Genomic DNA, 19,259 nt, shown 5'->3' on the forward strand with positions numbered 1-19,259 from the left:
TCTCTTCCTTCTTATTTTTTAGTTGTTTGTAAGAAGAGGAGGAAAATCTAAGATGATAAGGTTCTTTTAAATTAAGCATGGTTTTCTTATGGAAGAAAATATTATAATTGTAGAACTATGGCATAAGTACCAAACCGAACCAAACCAAACCAAACCAAATTATGCCTTGTGTTCGAATCAAGTGGGGTTGGCTACATCAATTTTTTTTGCCATTCTGCTTTGTTAAGGGGTCTATGCTCATTTAAATTAAATAAATTCATATATTTTTTTACTGCCGCATCCTATGTTAGTTTAGATCTTCGTCTCCTTCTAACGTTTCCATTTATGGTGATCATATTACTCTTCCTTACTGTTGCATTGCATCTACAGGTCTTCGTTATACATGACCAAACCATTTTAGCCCGTTCTCTCTCAACTTATCTTCAATTGGTGCTAACGTAACCCCATCTAAGTAGAATTTGAATTTGAAATGGAACTAATTGGATAGAACTAATAGGAGGTTTGTTATGATGGGCCTTGGGCTTTGTGTTTCATTCCTCTCTAGCTGACCTCCAAAGCCAGCTTGCCTGAGTTTCAGCCCTTGGTATGCCACCTCTATACAGAGAGATCCTAGTTTCTAGCAGGCATCTTGAAAGAGACTAACTATAACAAGTCCCTGAAATACTTTTGTGTGACTTCCGTAGATTAAATTTTCTCATGGTAGATGTGATGGGAAATTGTGTGTTGTATTATTGCTAATAACATCCTTACACATAATTACCTAGTTTTCCCATATAAACACAAAACAAACCATAATAAAAACTAAGGACTAAATTGTAATGAAGAAGTCTGCTAGTTGCAAGGAAGAGAAAAGATCGATCAGTGGTACCCAACTGAAGACTCTGATAAACAAAATGACAATCACTCTTTATGTGCCTTGTTCGCTCAAGGAAGACAGTTTTGAGCAATCTAGACTGCACTCTTATTATCACGGTAGAGCGGGAAATTGTTGCTGGTAAATTGTTTCTAAACAAAATGAGCCCAGATGCACTAATTATTGGATAAATTTGGCTGCAAATAATCATTGTCATGTAATTGAAAGAATGGGGAAGGACTACATGAACAATAACTACCTTGGCTGTAAAAGTGCACCATTTTCCCTTAAAAAAGTCATGTGTCACTGGCATCCTGTCATGAATTTAATTATATAGTTGTTTTTTGCTTTTTTTCCTATGCTCTGAAGACCTTATTACTACGCTCTATCACTCTTTAATTTTATTTGATTTGTTTTTCATAATTCCTTTTAGGAGCATTTGCATTATGATTTGCTGAGGAGTAGTAATCCTGATTATGAGAAAGCAATTACACAAATAAACATATTCAAGCAGCATAGACAAACAGTTCAGGTAAATAGACTTGTTTCTCTCTTCTGTAACAATATGTTATTTGTGATCTTATATATTGTGAGTCGATTTTTTTTTTTTTCTCTTTTCTGAAGTTAACTTGCAACACAACTGCATACGATATTTTATCGTTTTAAGATTGTGCGATGTGCATGAGTAAATTGAAAGAGGTGTACCATTTCTTGGTGCATTGCCCTTTGCTATTTTTCTCTTTTGTTATTCATTCCTTTTGAAGTTTCTTTTGGCCTGTCATGAACGTGGAAGTTAGAATTTTGTGTTTGGTGTTCATTTTGTCCAGTTGGTGGGTTCGATTTTAACTCAACTTGAACCAACTTGTGCAATTGTTGGCCCCTCCTAAGCTTGATTTCTGGATCTGCCATTGTATATTGATATTTGAAATTATATCTCCGTTTATGTTGTCTCATTAATCTGAATGTGCTTTTGATGCAGTATATCAAGCCTCATGACCATGTAAAACTCTCTCAAGTTGAACTTTTGGTTATTGATGAAGCAGCTGCCATTCCTCTACCTATGGTTAGGACCTTGCTCGGGCCGTACTTAGTTTTTCTGTCATCTACGGTGAACGGGTATGATGTGCATCCCTGTCTCCATCTCTGTGCTTGTCTTTCTGTCTGTGTTTGTCTAAGTCTCTTCCTCATGACTTCTTTGTGCTATAAATGGCATTTTGTTTGGCACATATATCTTTTCCCCCCCTTTTCTCCCATTATGTCTACATTATAGCAACCTCATTGGTTTTTGTTTTTTGGTTTTTAGTTTGATTGTGTTACATGGAATATTTATGAATTTTCTTTCTTTTACAGATATGAAGGCACTGGTCGTTCTTTGTCATTGAAGCTTCTTAGTCATTTGGAAAAGCAAAGTCAGACAAAGGTTTCAAGCAATAATGACAGTCACAATGGTACGAATTAATTTCTAGCTTCTATTTATGGCGACATTTATAGTTTCCTTACATTGTTGGCTTTTGAGGCTTATTCGTTGCTGAATGTTTGAATTCTGCCCAATTCATTGTGCCTTGATGGCCATGGTGGGGAGGGGTCAGTGTGATGCTTGTAGATGATGACATAATTAGGGTCACTTACCCTTCTACACTATGTCTATTTAGGTAGTAAAGATGTCTCATGCTTTTGCCTTCAAAAGCTAAAAGTATGATTTGTATGATAAATAGTTTCTGTTACAGTGAGAAAAAATATATGGGATATGTAATGTGGAGGAATTTGGCATCCATTGTTGGGACAATTAATTGGTAAAAGGCTTAGTTCTGTCATATGATACTCTGAGGAAGTCCTTAGCTTCAGTGCTGCTTTGCTTTCTTGTTTGGCTGCATGAGATTAGATCATTAAATAGTTAATACCTTCATTAACTGTTCTCGGTCTAGTTCATAAAAGTTGATATGCCTTACGCTCGTCACTATCCAGTATGATAAAATTGGTAGCAATAATGAAGATTCTTCATTTTTTTTGCTCCTTGATGTGGAGACGGAGAGATCATATACTTTTACCTTCTTGTTACAGTTGGGTTTTTCCAGAAATTAGAACTTAAGGAATCCATCAGATATGCTTCTGGGGATCCTATAGAGACTTGGCTCAACAGTTTACTTTGCTTCGATATTACAAATTCGATCCCTCCAATCAGCAGGTTAGAATCGGTCTGTTTAAAAGCATATAAGAATTAGTTGTTCCTCCAATGGTGACAAGTTTATCTTTTGAACTATTAGGTTCCCCCATCCCAGTGAATGCAATTTGTACTATGTTAATAGAGATACTCTGTTCTCCTTCCACAGAGAAAGTGAAGCATTTCTGCAGGTACCTGAAACATTTTAGATTTTAAAACAAGTTAATCTACTTTGCTTTCATAATCACTGACATGCAATTTTTTTTTTTTTTTGGGTGGTTTGTTGCTTCTTTTTTGTTTTTTGTTTTATTTTTATTTTTTTAACAGCGGATGGTGGCTCTTTATGTTGCATCTCACTACAAAAATTCTCCAAATGACTTACAATTGATGGCTGATGCTCCAGCACACCACCTATTTGTGTTACTTGGTATATTTCTTCTATACACAATCCAAATGTGATTCCATTCTCTTTTAGGCAGCAGAATTCAGTGGCAAGCTTTTATGCAGGACCTGTTGATGAATCTAAGAACATCCTTCCCGATATTCTGTGTGTTATTCAAGTGAGTAGCTTTGTACACAATTTTTATATAGTTTTTATTTATTCTTATTTTTTCTCATTGCTCAGCCTTTTGCATCCATCAATTATTAGATGATTTTTCTTTCCTTCTTGTTTTGTTCACTTCCAAATATTCTTTGTGATATTAAAGTTGATATTGAGGTTCATATCTTAAATTTAAGTGGAAGTGTTTGTGATATTAAAGTTCTCCCTCTTACGAATGTTCTTTACGAAGTTTGTTACAATTGCAATGACTTCCTAATACAGTTGGCTTTTTGAAACTTAGATATTACATGCTCTTTACTTCATTGATATCTTTATTTTTTATTTTTTGTTCCCAACTTTTCATTAAAAAAAATCTTAATAATAATTTGGTACTAATCATCAACCAAACAGGTCTGCCTTGAAGGACAGATTTCTCGTGATTCTGCACTGCAAAGCTTGCGTATTGGTCGTCAACCTTCAGGGGATCAACTAGCATGGAAATTTTGTGAAGTGTTTGAAGACACAGATTTTCCAACCCTCTCAGGTGCTCGTATTGTAAGAATAGCTGTGCACCCATACGCACTTGGGGTAAAGTTCAATCCTTGCACTTTTTACCATTGCAAAATACAATGTCTAAGCCAATTGATTAATGATTGCACTTTGTGTGTTTATAGCATGGATATGGCTCGGCAGCTTTGGACCAACTCACGAGGTTTGTGGAGACTTTATGCCTCTTGCCTCTAAATTCATTTCGTCATACTCTATGAAGTTGTGTTAATACCATCGAATTCTGAAAGCCCTTGGACATATGTGGAGTTCTTGTGTTTGTTTAGTTTTTAAACTTGTTTTTGTGCTTGGTCTTTTGTCAAAATTGATAGATGTATGCCCGTGCTGAATATCCAATACAATTTGAATATTGCAATGCTATGATTCAGTTAGTTAGTAGTTAATTTTTTGATAACATACATTCCTGAACTTAGTTTACCTTAGTGTATAGAATATCATGTTGAATTCGAATAATTTGACAATTGTTAAATTGTCGTTGTGTTGCTAATTATTTGACCTGTGTTGATAGAATGTTGAATTTAAATATTTTGACAATTGTTTAACTGTCATCACATTATATGTGTGTACACATATATTGCAATCCACTTATCAAACGATATGTACATTTATATATATTTGCAATCTATATAATATTGATTAGTCATTTTCATATGCCCTCTCCCCTCCAACCCAAAAATCAAAAACCCCAAAGAGGGAAAAAAAAAAATTATTAATTTTTTTATTTCTAAAATTGAATAATCCATCTGGAATGTGTAAAGTAACCCTTAGTTATTTTTTTTTTCACAGAAAGGAAAAAAGAATCCACCTTTGTGTGTGTGTGTGCGCGCGCGTGTGTGACCGCATTAGAAATTTTAATCATAATATTTGCCATTATTTTGGTTGGGAAGGTTTAGTATTTTTTTATTTATTATTTTTATAGATTTTTGCTTTGTGACAACAAAGGGGATAGATAATACATCTGAACTTACTTTTTGTAGAAAGGAAATGGCGACTGATTCTCCTTTGGTCACACATTTTTGTTGGGCTTCTCTGTTCCATCTATTCCTCTTTTCTACGTAGTCCATTTCTATTTGGCTTTTTCTTCTGTTTTTCTCATTTTCTTTGTCGTCGGCTATGAAGCACCGACATTACAACTGTTCTCAATTGATTGTGAGGCGTTCATCCTGTTCACGTGATTTGTCATGGCATTGATTGATTAATATATTTAACAAAGATATTTCCAATTCTTTACAGGTATTATGAAGGCCAGTTAACTGCTAATAGTGAATCGGACATCAAGAAACCTGATGATATGAATGTCCCAGTCAATGTGACAGAAGCTTCGGAAAAGGTTTGGCTTTTGCTGAAGTTAGTTTAATATGAACGCACTTGGGTGGTGTGTTGTTTATAGAGTGAGAAATTTCATTTCCCATCCCATCTCTCCCCTCACCCTTTGATTTTTCTAGTTGTGAGTGCTTTGTTTTGTTTGTCTCTCCCTCTCTCTCTCTCTCTCTCTCTCTTCTGTTGCATCTATTTAGAATTGATCAAAACTGCAGGTTTCATTGCTAGAAGAAACAGTAACTCCGAGGAAGAATTTACCTGCTATGCTTATTCCTCTTCGTGAGCGCTTGCCTGAAAGTCTTCATTATATTGGTGCTTCGTTTGGGCTTACTGCTGATCTTTTTCGTTTCTGGAAGAAACACAAGTTTTCTCCTTTCTACATTTGTGACCATCCAGTAATTATATAAACAGCTTTTTATGTTTTGTTTCAGATCCATATAACCTTTACTTTTTAGTTTAATGACTCATAATCTTGTTGCTTCAGAATAATGTGACTGGTGAGCACAGTTGCATGGTCCTTAAGCCCTTAAATACTGATGAGATTAAAGACAGTGGAAATGGTCCAGTGGGTTTTCTTGGTCCATTTCATCAGCGTAAGTCATTTTTCTTTGCATAGCATTTATGGTTTTTTCTTTTTCATTCTTCCTGTTTTTCATGTTTCAAAATGGTACAGCTAAGTTCTATGCCTTTCACAGGTTTCAAACGGTGTTTTGTGAGACGGTTGCCTTTGTTCTTTAGGGAATTGGATTACAAGCTTGCCATGAGGTAAAATTTCAATAGACTTCTTCTTTCACGTGCTGCATGCTAGCTCACTCATGAATCTATCTTCTCTCTTGTAGCATCTTGGACCCAAAGATTAACTTCTCTGAAGGTGAACCTTCGGTATCATCAAAAGATGAAAGTGCAATGTTGATGAAGTTAATTATTTCGCCAGATGATATAAAGCTGTTGGAAGCTTACACCAATAATCGTAAAGATTATGGACAGGTGAGATGTTTGAACTTTTCTTGTGAGTGGGTTTTGAAACTTGGTTGCTATGGATGCATCCTAGCCTAATAGTAACTGTTTACATTTCTTCTTAGTATTAATGGTAAAGCTGCTAAAAAAAAAGTGAGCAGTAATTGTTTATGTTATTATATTGTTGCATAAGTTGTAGGAATAGTGTGTGAAGTATCTCTGATTGAAGTATCTCGGGCATGTTACACGACACAAATACAATATGACATTGACATTGACACTGACAGGACGACACGTCAATTTGAAAAAAAATGTAGGACACGGCATGCCTTGGATACATTACAAATTTATATTTTTATAAATTTATTGCACCTGAAATATATAAATAGTTTATTCAAAGGTAATGAAAAAAACAACATAGAACTAATTAAATTTTAAAAGCCATATATTCCATAACTTCAAACATCAAAATATCATTCACGTAATAATTATAATCTAAAGAATGTCAAAAAATTATAGAATATAGAAATGCACATGATGTATTCATCTTATAAATGCTTTAAAACATATTTAGAGTAAATAAATTGAATTACAAAGAATACAAAACATTGTTACCTGGGCCGTTTGAGGTTGGACCCCGCCGGTGTATTCTTTTTCTCAGTGGCCAGTCTTTCAAATTAGAAGAAGCGTCGGTGGATTTGATTGGGCAGTGTAGCATATTGATTGTGGAAAGGGGACAGGGGCTTTGAAGGGTTGTAGTGTTGATTGCATATAATCCTTCACCTCCAGGATCTTCGATTTCCTTCGATTCGTACGGCGTAAATCACGTCCTTTTTTTTCTAGTCGAAGATCGGCACCCGCAATGGCTAACAGCACTGCTGGTTCCATCGTCGGCCCTGCCTCTACCCAAATCGACAATGAAAAGTTCCACGAACCCCACCGGATGGAAACTTGCGACGGTATGTTCTTAGAGCACCTAACACACAGCCGAACGGAACCCATATCCACTGGCGATGCATCCATCGCCACAAAGCCACCACACTGATCGCCGATTTGCCGATGAACCTCCTTCCCACGAAGATGGATTGGCAAACCCACCACTTGGACCCATACCCTCTATTCCGATGGTGATGTCTTGCCCGATGCACGAAGGGCCAGAGGATTCCACATTCCAACTCCATATCACAGCCACCGATGGTCCAACGCCGACATATGAACGGCTCCGCCTCACTTCGTGTTGGTAAAACAAACAAGAAAGCCTGATTGCCAAGCAGGCGCACCTCCACCTTGTCCGAGAGCTTCCACTACCGTATAACCCAATCAGAAATAGCAGCAAAGCTGATTCTTTTGCCACCCATCTCCCGAAATTGACCCACCAGTGAGCAATCCAACAATCGAAACCAGTTTGCTTCCACCGACATGTGAGCTGCCCTGACCCCTCCAAACGCACCACGAGCCGGCAATGACACTGGCCCAAATGTGGACAACACTGTCCTTTACATGCCACCAAGTCGCCTCACCCATCTATCCCCTAACCCAAAGCCTTCAATGACTAGAGCCACATCCCTCCACCCTCCTCCGAATTCTGACGTTGGAATGAAAATTTGTTCCCTCCGGTTCCCTACCGTCACCACTACTTGAAACATGGATCCAACAGTTTTGACGGTTTCCCATTTGTTTTATGCGGATAATGCGCTTATTTTTTGTGATGCAGATGTTGCTCAGATTGGACATTTGAGATGTGTGTTGTTGTGTTTTAAGGCAGTGTCAGGCTTTCGAGTGAACCTGGCAAAGTCGGAACTGATTCCAATGGGTGAGGTGGCGCGGACTCCGGTGTTGGCAACTATTGTAGGGTGTAAGGTGGTGTCTCTGCCAGTTTCATATCTGGGTTTACCTCTGGGGGCATCGTTTAAGGTGACGGGGGTATGGAATGGGGTGGTGGCCCGTGTGCAGCGGTGATTGGCAGGGTGGAAAAGGCAGTATTTATCAAAAGGTGGCAGACTCACGTTGATTAAGAGTGTCCTGTCTAACATTCCGACTTACTTTATGTCCATTTACGTGATTACGGTGTCTGTAGCTAAGCGGATTGAGAAGTTGCAGAGGAATTTTCTATAGGGAAATTGGGGGGAGGGTTCTTATCATTTGGTGGCTTGGGATAGGATTTGTAGTCCTAAGGTTCATGGGGGTTTGGGGGTTCGGAGGTTGGTCATGTTTAATGTTGCTTTGTTGGGACAGTGGTAGTGGCATTTTGTGGAGGAGAGGGACCGCCTTTGGAGGAGAGCGGTGGTTGCGAAGTTTGGTGTGGGGCGGGGAGGCTAGTGTTTAGGTAAGGTGAGGCAATCGCATGGCCATGGTCTTTGGAAAGGGATTTGGTTGGGGTGGGAGGAGTTTTGGAGGAGGGTTAAGCTGAAGGTAAGGGTAGGGGATAGAGTTCGGTTTTAGGGAGATAGGTGGTGTGGTGTCATTCTATTAGAAGCGGTTTCCTTTGATTTATGGTCTTGCCGTTGATAGTGAGGTAATGGTGGGTGATGTAAGGTGTGGGCACGGGGACTCGATTGTTTGGAATGTGCCTTTGCGCCGTGATGCTCAGGATTGGGAGCAGGATCAACTGGTGGAGCTATTGGGTTTTTTTATGAGTTGCGAGTTGGGAAGGATGGACAGAATTCTTTGGTATGGAATTGTCCTGGGGCTAAGGGGAAGTTTTCTGATTCCTCGTATTATGTAGTACTAGCTCATGCGGAGGCTGCTATTTTTCCGTGGAAATGTGCCTGGGTGTCAGGGTCGCCATCCAAGGTGGCCTTTTTTGTGTGGACAGCTATGTTGGGGCGTATCTTGACGTTGCATAAGCTAATCCGCCATGGCTATATATTGGTCAATTGGTGTTGTTTATGTTGTGGCGATGCGGAGTCAGTAGACCATTTGCTAGTTCATTGCCTAGTTACTTATTGCATTTGGATGCTTGTTGTAGCGACTTTTGGATTGGCTTTGGTGCAGCCGGCTTCAATTAAGGCAGTTTTGCAGAGTTGGATGGGGGGTCGAGTTGGGAGGCGGCGTCGGAAAGCGTGGTTGCTTCTCATCATCTTGTTTGGTTGGTTTGGTTGGAGCATAATAGGCATGTTTTCTAGGGGGTGTCTCATTCGGTTTCTTGGTTGGAACGATGGATGCTCACGGTTCTGCATAGTTAGGTGACCAGTTCGGTTGATCCTAATGTTATGGCCTTTGCAGATTTTGTGGAGGATTTGATTTGTTAATATGTTGGGTCTTTGTGGCTTCTAGTTCTGTATTATTTGCATCATCTTGATGCTTTCCTAATAAAGTTTGGTTATTTATCACATAAAAAAAAAAAAAAAACATTGGTACTATGAAAAGATTCATCACATAGTTGTGTTTGGAGGGTTCGAGAAGTGTCACCGAAGTGTCTATAAAGTGTTTGATATTAGGAATTTATATATTTAATTTAGACACATTGAAGAAAATATCGGACACGCTGGGGTGATACTATTATTGAGAGCTTTATTTGCATGACACTTGAGATGGCCAAAATATTGATATGCATTGTTGGTGATACAAGGAAACCTAGAACATGGTGTCTGGCCCTGTAGTAAAATAAGGATAACATTTCTCTCCTCTCTGGGTTCAATTTCCCACAGATAGCGACATGTCTTCCTACAGAACTAACATACTAAGTAACTATACCTGATGTTCTCCTTTGAACTTGAGAAAAGTAACCTTTGTTAGCATATTATATTATTATCTGAGCTTTTGTGGTTTGTAATTACTCTATGCCCTCAGGGCTCGACTTGTAATTGTCTCATCTTGTAAATCCTAATCTTCATTTATAAATAGGGAATGATATTCTATCAAACCCTAAGCTGGTTACTCAAGCTTCATGGTATCAGAGCAGAAACTCTAGGGTTTCGGCTCATCTAGGGTTGGTCGACCTTTGCACCAACGATCCTCTAGGGTTCGAAACTTACCTGGTTGATCATCTGTAGCCTTTGTCTTCCCCAGTCGACCGTCGATCTCTGTCGCCTTCGTCTCTCAGCCGACCGTCATCTCCTCTGTCGCCCTCGTCTCTCAGCCGACTGTCGCCTTCCTCTGTCGCCTTCGTCGCTCGTCGATCTTCTCAGCTCGTCAGTTCGTCGCTCGCCTTCGTCTTCCTCAGTCGACCGTCGATCTCCTTCATTAGTTCGTTGATCTACTCTCTGGTATACTCTCATCTCCTATGTTGTGTATACTCTCTCCTTCATCATGTATAAAGTCGTGTATAAACACCGTATCAATCCATATATAAATAAATAAATAAATGACTATATAAAAAAAAATAAAAATAAATAATGATTTCTTAATTTTGTTATGCCTTTATAGTGGTCATTGTGCCTGTTCTTTCACCACCATCTTCCGGGTTTGTGATTGCCACTAGTTTTGTTGCGGGTTCAGTAGTATAGTATCCATGGCAGATTCCACCAGTGTGTCCCCTACTTCTCAAACACCGAGGAGTGAGAGTCCCATTATACCTACTACCATGACTGAAAACCCAACCCTAGTATGAAAATCACCACCTCTCTATTTAATGGTCAGAACTCCCTAGCATGGTCTCAAAGTTTGACTATATTTTTGAAGAGTAGAGGGAAGATGGGGTATGTTGATGGCAGGATACAGACACCTAGTACCACTGACTTGGGTTATGACCAATGGGAGATTACCAACTCTTTGATTATGAGTTGGCTTATTCATTCGATGGTTCCTGAACTTGGTGAGGGCTACTTGTCTATGGAGACTACCCAGGATATTTGGGATGCTGTGGCTGCCACCTATTCCCGCAAAGGGAATTTCTCACAGGCATTTGAATTGCGCCGCTCTATTGAACGCTCACTTCAGGGGGAGCAGACTATCCTTCAGTATTTCACTTTCCTCACCAACGGCTGGAAACGCCTTGACCACTTGCAAGATTATAAGCCTGTTTGCGCTGTTGATTTTGTCGGGTACAAGAAGTTCATCTCATAGGAACGGGTCTTTACATTTCTGGCAAGTCTAAATGTGGAGTATGATCCAGTTAGGGGTTGAGTTCTGGGTACGGACACTCTTCCTTCACTTCAGGCGGCATTTGCCTATGTACAGAACAGTGTTTTTTAAGGCGAAAAGTGAACCGAGGCGACAAGGTCTCCTAATGCCTAAGCGCGAGGCGATGAGGCGAGGCGAGGGCTTCATCGAATCAAGACGACCAAAAAAGATATTTTTTTTAAATAAATGGTATACACAAAAATTAATTCTATCCAACAAGCAATTCAATGTTTCAGCATAAAGAAATTAAAGAACATATTTTAACAACATTAAAGAACATAAAGAAATTAAAATAGTTGAAATTAATTGAATTAAAATAATTAATTGAATAACCAGGAAATTAATTGAATTCAATTAATTGAATTAAAATAAACAAATTAATTGAATTAATTGAATTAAACAAATTAATTGAATTAAAATAATTAATTGAATAACCAGAAAATTAATTTTATTGAATTAAATTAATTAAATTAAAATAAACAAATTAATTGAATTAATTGAATTAAACAAATTAATTGAATAACCAGGAAATTAATTGAATTAATTGAAATTTTAACACATAAGAAAAAAAATAATTGAATTAATTGAAAAAAAATTAATTTAAAAATAATTGAATTAATTTAAAAAATTAATTTTTACGAATTAATTTTTGCGAATTAAACATTAATTTTAAAAATTAATTGAATTAATTTTAACAGGTTTGACAGTGTTCAAAAAAGAACACTGTGAAGTCGAAGGGAAGAACAGGTGAAGTCGACAGTGAACAAAGGAGAAAGGAAGAAGAAGAAGAAAGGAAGAAGTAGGAACTCACCTCGGAATGACGTCCGAAGAAGGAACGAAGTCGACGAACGAAGACCCAGATGCTTCGACTTCGGACGAAGAAGACCCAGAAGACCCAGACGTCGACGAACGAAGTCGATCTAGGGTTTGGACTTCTTATTTAGTAATTAACTTTGTCGATGAAGGGCCCAGATGATTCGAACGAAGTCGATGAAGGGCCCAGATGATTCGAACTGAAATCAGGCCAAAATCTAATGACGCGTCGCTTCTCTTCGCCTCACGCTTCATCGCCTAAGCCTCGCGTCTCCATCGCCTCACCATTTCACCTCGCCTCGCCTTAAGGTGTGTGAAGCGCCTCGCCTCGCCTCGCCTCGCTTAGCGCTTAGGCTCGCCTCTGATAACACTGGTATAGAATGAGGAGAGTCGTTGGTCTGCTATGATGTCCCCTGTCTCTACTGACCGCTCAGTATTACTGTCTGCTCCTCGAGATGGCCTCAGCCTGACTCCCATCCCTTCGTCTGCTACTAAGGATTCTGTATTCTGTGATTATTGCAAGAAGCCGCGGCATACTCGTGAGACGTGTTGGAAGCTTCATAGGACTCCATCCAGGGGTCGAGGTGATCGGTCTGGTTCTCGAGGAGGTCGGTCAGGCCAGTCTAGAGGACGTGGTTCCTATTCCCGGGCTCATCAGTCTAGTGCCGTTGATACACTTGATTCTAATTCTGCTTCTGTTGGCCAAGCTTCTGATGCTGAGCTGGAGGATGCTTTGCGCCAATTGTTGGACCGCCGGTCTTCTACTGCTCTCAGTACAGCTTCCTCGTCCTTTGCCCGCTCAGGTAACTTAGCCTCTTCTCCTTGTGTTTTTCTGTGTCATAAGTCTTTGCCTTGGATTATTGATTCTGGTGTCTCAAATCATATGTCTAGCTCCTTTGATCTTTTCTCTGCCTATAAGCCCTCTTCAGGTCAAGACAAAGTTAGGATTGCAGATGGTACTGTTTCTTCCATTTCTGGAAAAGGTTTAGTCCAAGTCACTCCTACCATACATCTATCTTCCGTTCTCCCTGTTCCCAATTTTTTTGTTAATCTGTTATCCTTGAGTCATCTCACCCAGGATTTGAATTGTAGTGTGACGTTTTTTCCTGATCATTGTCTTTTTCAGGACCTTGTCACGAGGAGGACGATTGGCAGTGGTAGTGCAGAAAATGGTCTCTACTTCCTGGATCAACCGGACAAACTTACTTATTCTTCCACTACGTCTTCTACTAACCTCACCAATTTATGGCTGTGGCATCGGCGTCTTGGGCATCCTTCCTTTTATTTACTTAAGCATTTATTTCCATCTGGTTTCGCAAATCATCATGTGTCTGACTTTCTTTGTGAGTCTTGTCAACTTGGAAAACAACACAAAGCTTCTTTTGCTCCCAGTTTAAATAAAAGTTTAGTTCCTTTTTCATTAATACATTCTGATGTCTGGGATCCCTCTCGTGTTATGTCTGTGAAAGGTCATCGATGGTTTGTTACATTTATTGATGATTTTTCTCGTGCTACTTGGGTGTATCTCATGGAAGATAAGAGTGAGGTTTTCTCTGTGTTTTGCAATTTTCATAAGATGATTTGTACTCAGTTTGGGGCTACTGTCAAACTATTTCGTTCTGATAATGGCGGGGAATACATAGATTCTAGGTTAGGACAATATTTTTCTACTCATGGCATTATCCATCAGATCTTTTGCACCAATACCCCTCAACAAAATGGGGTGGCGGAACGCAAGAATCAGCATCTTCTTGACATGGCTCGGTGCATGTGTTTTTCTATGAGTGCGCCTCGGCCCTATTGGGGCGACGCTGTTCTCACCGCTACCTATCTTATTAATCGTCTCCCTACCTAGGTCTTGCAAAAACAAGCTCCTCTTCACGTCCTCCTAGGTTCCCAGTCCTTGTTTTCTATTCTTCCCAAAATATTTGGTTGTGTCTGTTTTGTTCACAATCACTCTTCTTCTCGTGGTAAGTTGGACCCTCTCTCCCTTAAGTGTGTTTTCCTTGGTTACTCTCCTACTCAAAAGGGGTATAAATGTTACCACCCTTCTTCTCGTAAGTGGTTTGTGTCCATGGATGTTACTTTCTTTGAGTCCCAGTCCTATTTCTTGTCCTCTCCGGTGTCACCGTCCTCATTTCCGGGGGAGCCTTGGTGTGAAGTGAGTCCTGTGCTTCCTATGGTGGACCTAGTGGTTCTTGCACCACCCTCTTCTACTCTGCTTCCTATGGTGGAACCAGTTGTTCTTGCACCACCCTCTTCTACTGGGACTATATAACCCAATGTCACCAAGGATAGGGACGGACATGTTTATGTCCGGGACATAGATAGACAACAAGTTAACTGGATACAAGGAACCACTTCTGCTCCTCCACTGCCATCTCCTGCTTCTGATGAGAGTCTGGGTAACTTTGAATCTCTTGAGTCCATTGATCTTGATGTTCTTATTGCCAAGAGGAAGGGTGTGAGATCTTGTACTCAACATCCTATCTCACATTTTGTGTCCTACTCTCATTTGTCATCCTCATATAGAGCGTTTGTGTCCAATATTTCCTCTGTTAGCATTCTTACCCATTTTTAGGATGCTCTTTCTACCTCTGAGTGGAAACTAGCCATGATTGAGGAAATGAAAGCACTTAGGAAGAATAGCACTTGGGAATTGACTGAGTTACCTACGGGCAAACGACCTGTGGGATGTAAATGGGTATATACTGTGAAACACAAAGCAGATGGGTCTATTGAGCGTTACAAGGCAAGACTTGTGGCAAAAGGGTTTACTCAGACATATGGCATTGATTATCAGGAGACCTTCGCACCCGTGGCTAAGATGAATTACTTCTCTCTTTAGCAGCTAATCTAGATTGGCCGCTTTATCAGTTTGATGTCAAGAATGCCTTTCTCCATGGTGACCTCGAAGACGAGGTATATATGGACATTCCTCCTGGTTTTGAGGATCATCAGACAGAAGGCAAAGTATGCAAGCTTCGGAAGTCATTATATGGTCTCAAACAGTCTCCAAGGACTTGGTTTGAGAGATTCACTCAGGCTATGTTTAAATATGGCTTCAAACAGAGTCAGGCAGATCACACCTTGTTTGCGAAACATTCCTCACGTGGTAAGACTACAGCACTTATTGTTTATGTAGATGACATAGTTCTTACGGGCAATGATAGTGGGGAAATACCTTTGTTAAAGAAATATTTAGTTAGTGAGTTTGAAATCAAAGACTTGGGAAGCTTGAAGTATTTTCTGGGAATTGAAGTTGCTCGCTCTAAGGATGTGATATTTATCTCACAGAGAAAATATGTGCTTGACTTGTTGAAGGAAACTGGGATGCTTGGCTGCAAGGCATGTGCCACCCCACTGGAACCCAATCAGAAATTGGGGGATGATGAAGGAGGAGAAGCTGTTGATAGGGGGAGCTATCAGCGATTAGTGGGTAAGCTCATTTACCTATCTCATTCCCGTCCTGATATTGCTGTTGCTATCAGTATGGTTAGTCAGTTTATGCATGCTCCTCATCAGACTCACTTTGAGGCTGTCATGAGAATCTTGAGGTACTTGAAGTCTGCTCTTGGTAAGGGTCTTTATTTTTCAAAGTATGATCATCTTCATGTGGAAGCCTGTATAGATGTTGACTAGGCTAGATCAGTAACTGATAGGAGATCGACTTCAGGGTATTGCACCTTTGTTGGAGGCAACCTAGTTACTTGGAGGAGTAAGAAACAGAATGTGGTTGTCAGGTCAAGTGCAGAAGCTGAGTTTAGAGCTATGGCACAAGGTGTGTGTGAACTTTTATGGATCAAGTTATTGTTGAGTGATCTAGGTATTGATCAGACGGACTCCATGCGGTTAGACTGTGATAATAAGGCCGCCATCAACATCGCTCACAATCCAGTTCAACATGACAGGACAAAACATGTTGAGATTGATCGCCACTTCATTAAGGAGAAACTCACTAGTGGTACCATTTGTACTCCTTTTGTCCAGTCTGGTGAACAACTTGCTGACATTCTCACCAAGGGGGTTGGGAATAAACCATTTCATGACATATTAGGCAAGCTAGGCATGAGAGATATCTTCGCACCAGCTTGATGGGAAGTGTTAGCATATTATATTATTATCTGAGCTTTTGTGGTTTGTAATTACTCTATGCTCTCAGGGCTCGACTTGTAATTGTCTCATCTTGTAAACCCTAATCTTCATTTATAAATAGGGAATGATATTCTATCAAAACCTAAGCTGGTTACTCAAGCTTCAACCTTTGATATGAATTGTTAAAATACATAGTTAGATGGATTAATTGAAACAAGGATCAATAAATTAATATGGATGACTTTGGGAAACCAAATAGTTTTTAAATGGTACTTAGTCATTTACGATGGTTTGGTCTTTGTATATTGGTTATTTTTGGCTTCAGTTAAATTGATTGATTTATAAGGGCTATGAGAAAAGTTGAAAAGGATGCCATTTGAGATGTTAATGCAATATTATAGAAATGCAATAGTTATCGGCATAGTTATTTCAAAGAAAGGATTTTCTTTGATATTGAAATTATACAACCAAAAGCGGGCCGTGTTGCAATGGAAAACTTGCTCTATTATGACCTGTGTATCATGTGTTTGAAAAATGGAAACATCCTTTCCACATATGAGGGAAAGGCTCTATACATCTCACTGTTCCCAAACCCTGCAGTGGTTTGGCTACTATATACAGAGTTTGCTGGATTATATCACATGCCAACTTAATCATTCTTGAGTAAACCTGTTAATTTCTGTTTAAAGAGCAAGTAAATGTACTATAGTTGGTTGCTGCTTCTGAAAATTTTAAAGAGTTTAACTATGTTAAGATATTAAAACTGTTTTGAAATTTTTTTGATTGATCTTTTGAAGCATGCTAGTGCATCTGTGCATTTTGTGTATTTTCTCCTTGGCCATTTGAATCTCATGTAGAGATGCCATCAGCAGATATTTGAAAACAGATTAGAATTTGATATTTCTTCCATCTTGCAGGTCAGGCCTCTGGTGCCAATCCTTGCTCAATGCTATTTTCAGGAGAAGCTTCCAATTACCTTGTCATATCTCCAGGCTTCTGTTTTACTGTGCATGGGCTTGCAGGTCCAGGATATAACGGATATTAAGGTCTGAACACAGTGAAAATTAGGCGAATTCTTCTTTTAATTGCTTTACAAAATTTGATTGCAATATTTAAATTCAAGTTATCCAGATCTTGTAGCATGAGAGTCCTTGTCAATCAACAACAAAAAACCAAAAAAAATGTTATTATTTTCTTTGTGTTCATGCCTCTCTTATAGGACTACTTTTATACAATAATAATAAATAAATAAATGAAAGAAAAGAATGAGGGTAAGTCCGCCCCTACTACCTCTCCCAACCTTGCTGTAAGCAGAAGCTTTGTGCACTAAGCGCGACCTTTTTATCTTTTTTATTTTTATAAATATGATGTGTAAAGGGAATGTTCAAATCTTTGGGAGCATGTGATACTGTTTTTGCTGAGAACATGGTTGTGCCCCTGTTTTTTCTGAGAACTTGATGCTGCATGCATTTTGTTGGATTGAACTGCATACATATATTGTTACATTGGGGTGTGCGCTTTTTCTTTCTTTTGCTTTTTTAGTTGGGACAAGGCTGAGCTTAGTTTACATTTTTTTTTTCTTTTCTTTTCTTTTCTTTTTGTGGTTGACCGGAAGTTGTAGTTCAATTGCTTTCATTACATAACAGGGAATGATGAAGATAGAAAGGGAGCAAGCATTGTCATTGTTCCGGAAAATTATGACAAAAATCTACAAGTATTTATATGATGTTCTAACCAAAGATTTTGACTCAAGTTTCCCTCAAGAAAGGGAGGTAAGCAAGTATTAATTTATGATCTTATGAAATCCCAATGCTTTGATTAAAACCACCTCTTTGTGAGACGTGACTTACTTTAAACAAAATGTTTTTTACATTGTTTCCTGCTGTCTTACGGGAGCTTCATGTAATTTTTAGACGCTTCTGGAAGTTTCTTTCTGCGAGGTTGGTTCATCACTATTTCACATACTCTTTCTTTGGATTTTACAATAGGTTTCATTGATGCCTCATAGCATATCAGTGGATGATGATCTTAATGATGGTGCAAAGCAAGTAATGGTGAGTCATGTTTTGTAAAACAAACTTGGTGGTGGCATATGCTCAGACTAATCATGTAATATACACTTGACATTCAGGAAAAGATGAAAATTGAGAATGCGGGGCTGTTAGATTTGGAGTCGCTGCAACAATATTCTATTGCAGATCGGGAAGCAGGATTTGAACAAGCTCTTCGAAGTTGCACAACAATATCTCGCAGCGGCCTTGTAAGCGTGAAGTCCAACAGTAGGAAAAAGGAAAAAGTTGGTAAAAACAGCAAAACTGCTGAAAGTAAAAAGAGGAAAAGGAAAAGCAATCTATGAATTGCATCCAATCAAGAAGTTACTGATTGAGTACTTCCATATTTAATAGATTATTACTGAATATACTATTTATACTATTATATAAAGTGTATATGTGATTTGGTAAGAACACATTTTGTCTCATTTTTTTCTATTCCTATATTATTAAAATTTTGTAATTTCTTTCATTTTAACAGCACAACAATTATGGGGTGTGCATACCTAGTTAGTGTTATTTATGTGTAAATGCACATGATATTTAATTTAGTGAAGTTTTCATTCCTGCTCACACAAGTGGTAGCATTTGCTTCAATTGAAGAAGAGACATTTGGGGCATAGGTTCAGTTCTTGTGGTTGAACTTAATGATCGAGACTTGAGCCAGTGTTTGGTTTGCTAGAATTTTAGGCAGGAATGGAATGAATATTCTTTGGCTTCCTAATGGAATGGTCACTACTTAGATTGGTGAATGATATTTTTAATATAGATTTCATTTTTACTCGACCAAACATGAAAATGGAGTGCAAAATTGCCCCAAAGTGAACAATACACTAT

At 38.9% G+C, this 19,259-nt stretch overlaps 1 protein-coding gene across 4 annotated transcripts in view; it reads left to right on the plus strand.

The window, feature by feature from the left end:
• LOC145814250 (RNA cytidine acetyltransferase 2-like) overlaps positions 1-18,992 on the plus strand; it is a 28,256-nt gene extending 9,264 nt beyond the window's left edge. For 2 of the 4 annotated variants that reach the window (XM_082910859.1, XM_082910860.1), the window contains exons 10-27: positions 1,287-1,385; positions 1,833-1,969; positions 2,204-2,301; positions 2,915-3,038; positions 3,118-3,205; positions 3,342-3,441; positions 3,522-3,574; positions 3,967-4,143; positions 4,230-4,267; positions 5,356-5,452; positions 5,658-5,837; positions 5,927-6,035; positions 6,138-6,207; positions 6,282-6,429; positions 17,289-17,417; positions 18,018-18,143; positions 18,360-18,425; positions 18,503-18,992. In XM_082910859.1, the coding sequence (XP_082766985.1) occupies positions 1,287-1,385; positions 1,833-1,969; positions 2,204-2,301; positions 2,915-3,038; positions 3,118-3,205; positions 3,342-3,441; positions 3,522-3,574; positions 3,967-4,143; positions 4,230-4,267; positions 5,356-5,452; positions 5,658-5,837; positions 5,927-6,035; positions 6,138-6,207; positions 6,282-6,429; positions 17,289-17,417; positions 18,018-18,143; positions 18,360-18,425; positions 18,503-18,727 (2,064 nt within the window). In that variant the 3' untranslated portion in view covers positions 18,728-18,992. Of the gene's footprint in view, positions 1-1,286; positions 1,386-1,832; positions 1,970-2,203; positions 2,302-2,914; positions 3,039-3,117; positions 3,206-3,341; positions 3,442-3,521; positions 3,575-3,966; positions 4,144-4,229; positions 4,268-5,355; positions 5,453-5,657; positions 5,838-5,926; positions 6,036-6,137; positions 6,208-6,281; positions 6,430-17,288; positions 17,418-17,992; positions 18,144-18,359; positions 18,427-18,502 lie in introns of those variants that run through there. The other 2 variants (XR_014357596.1, XM_082910861.1) reach the window with 2 other exon arrangements.
• The last annotated feature ends 267 nt before the right edge of the window (positions 18,993-19,259 follow it).

Source organism: Camellia sinensis, unplaced genomic scaffold (genome assembly GCF_055761805.1).
Source record: "Camellia sinensis isolate YWXY unplaced genomic scaffold, ASM5576180v1 Unanchor1, whole genome shotgun sequence".
NCBI classification, from domain to species: Eukaryota; Viridiplantae; Streptophyta; class Magnoliopsida; order Ericales; family Theaceae; genus Camellia; species Camellia sinensis.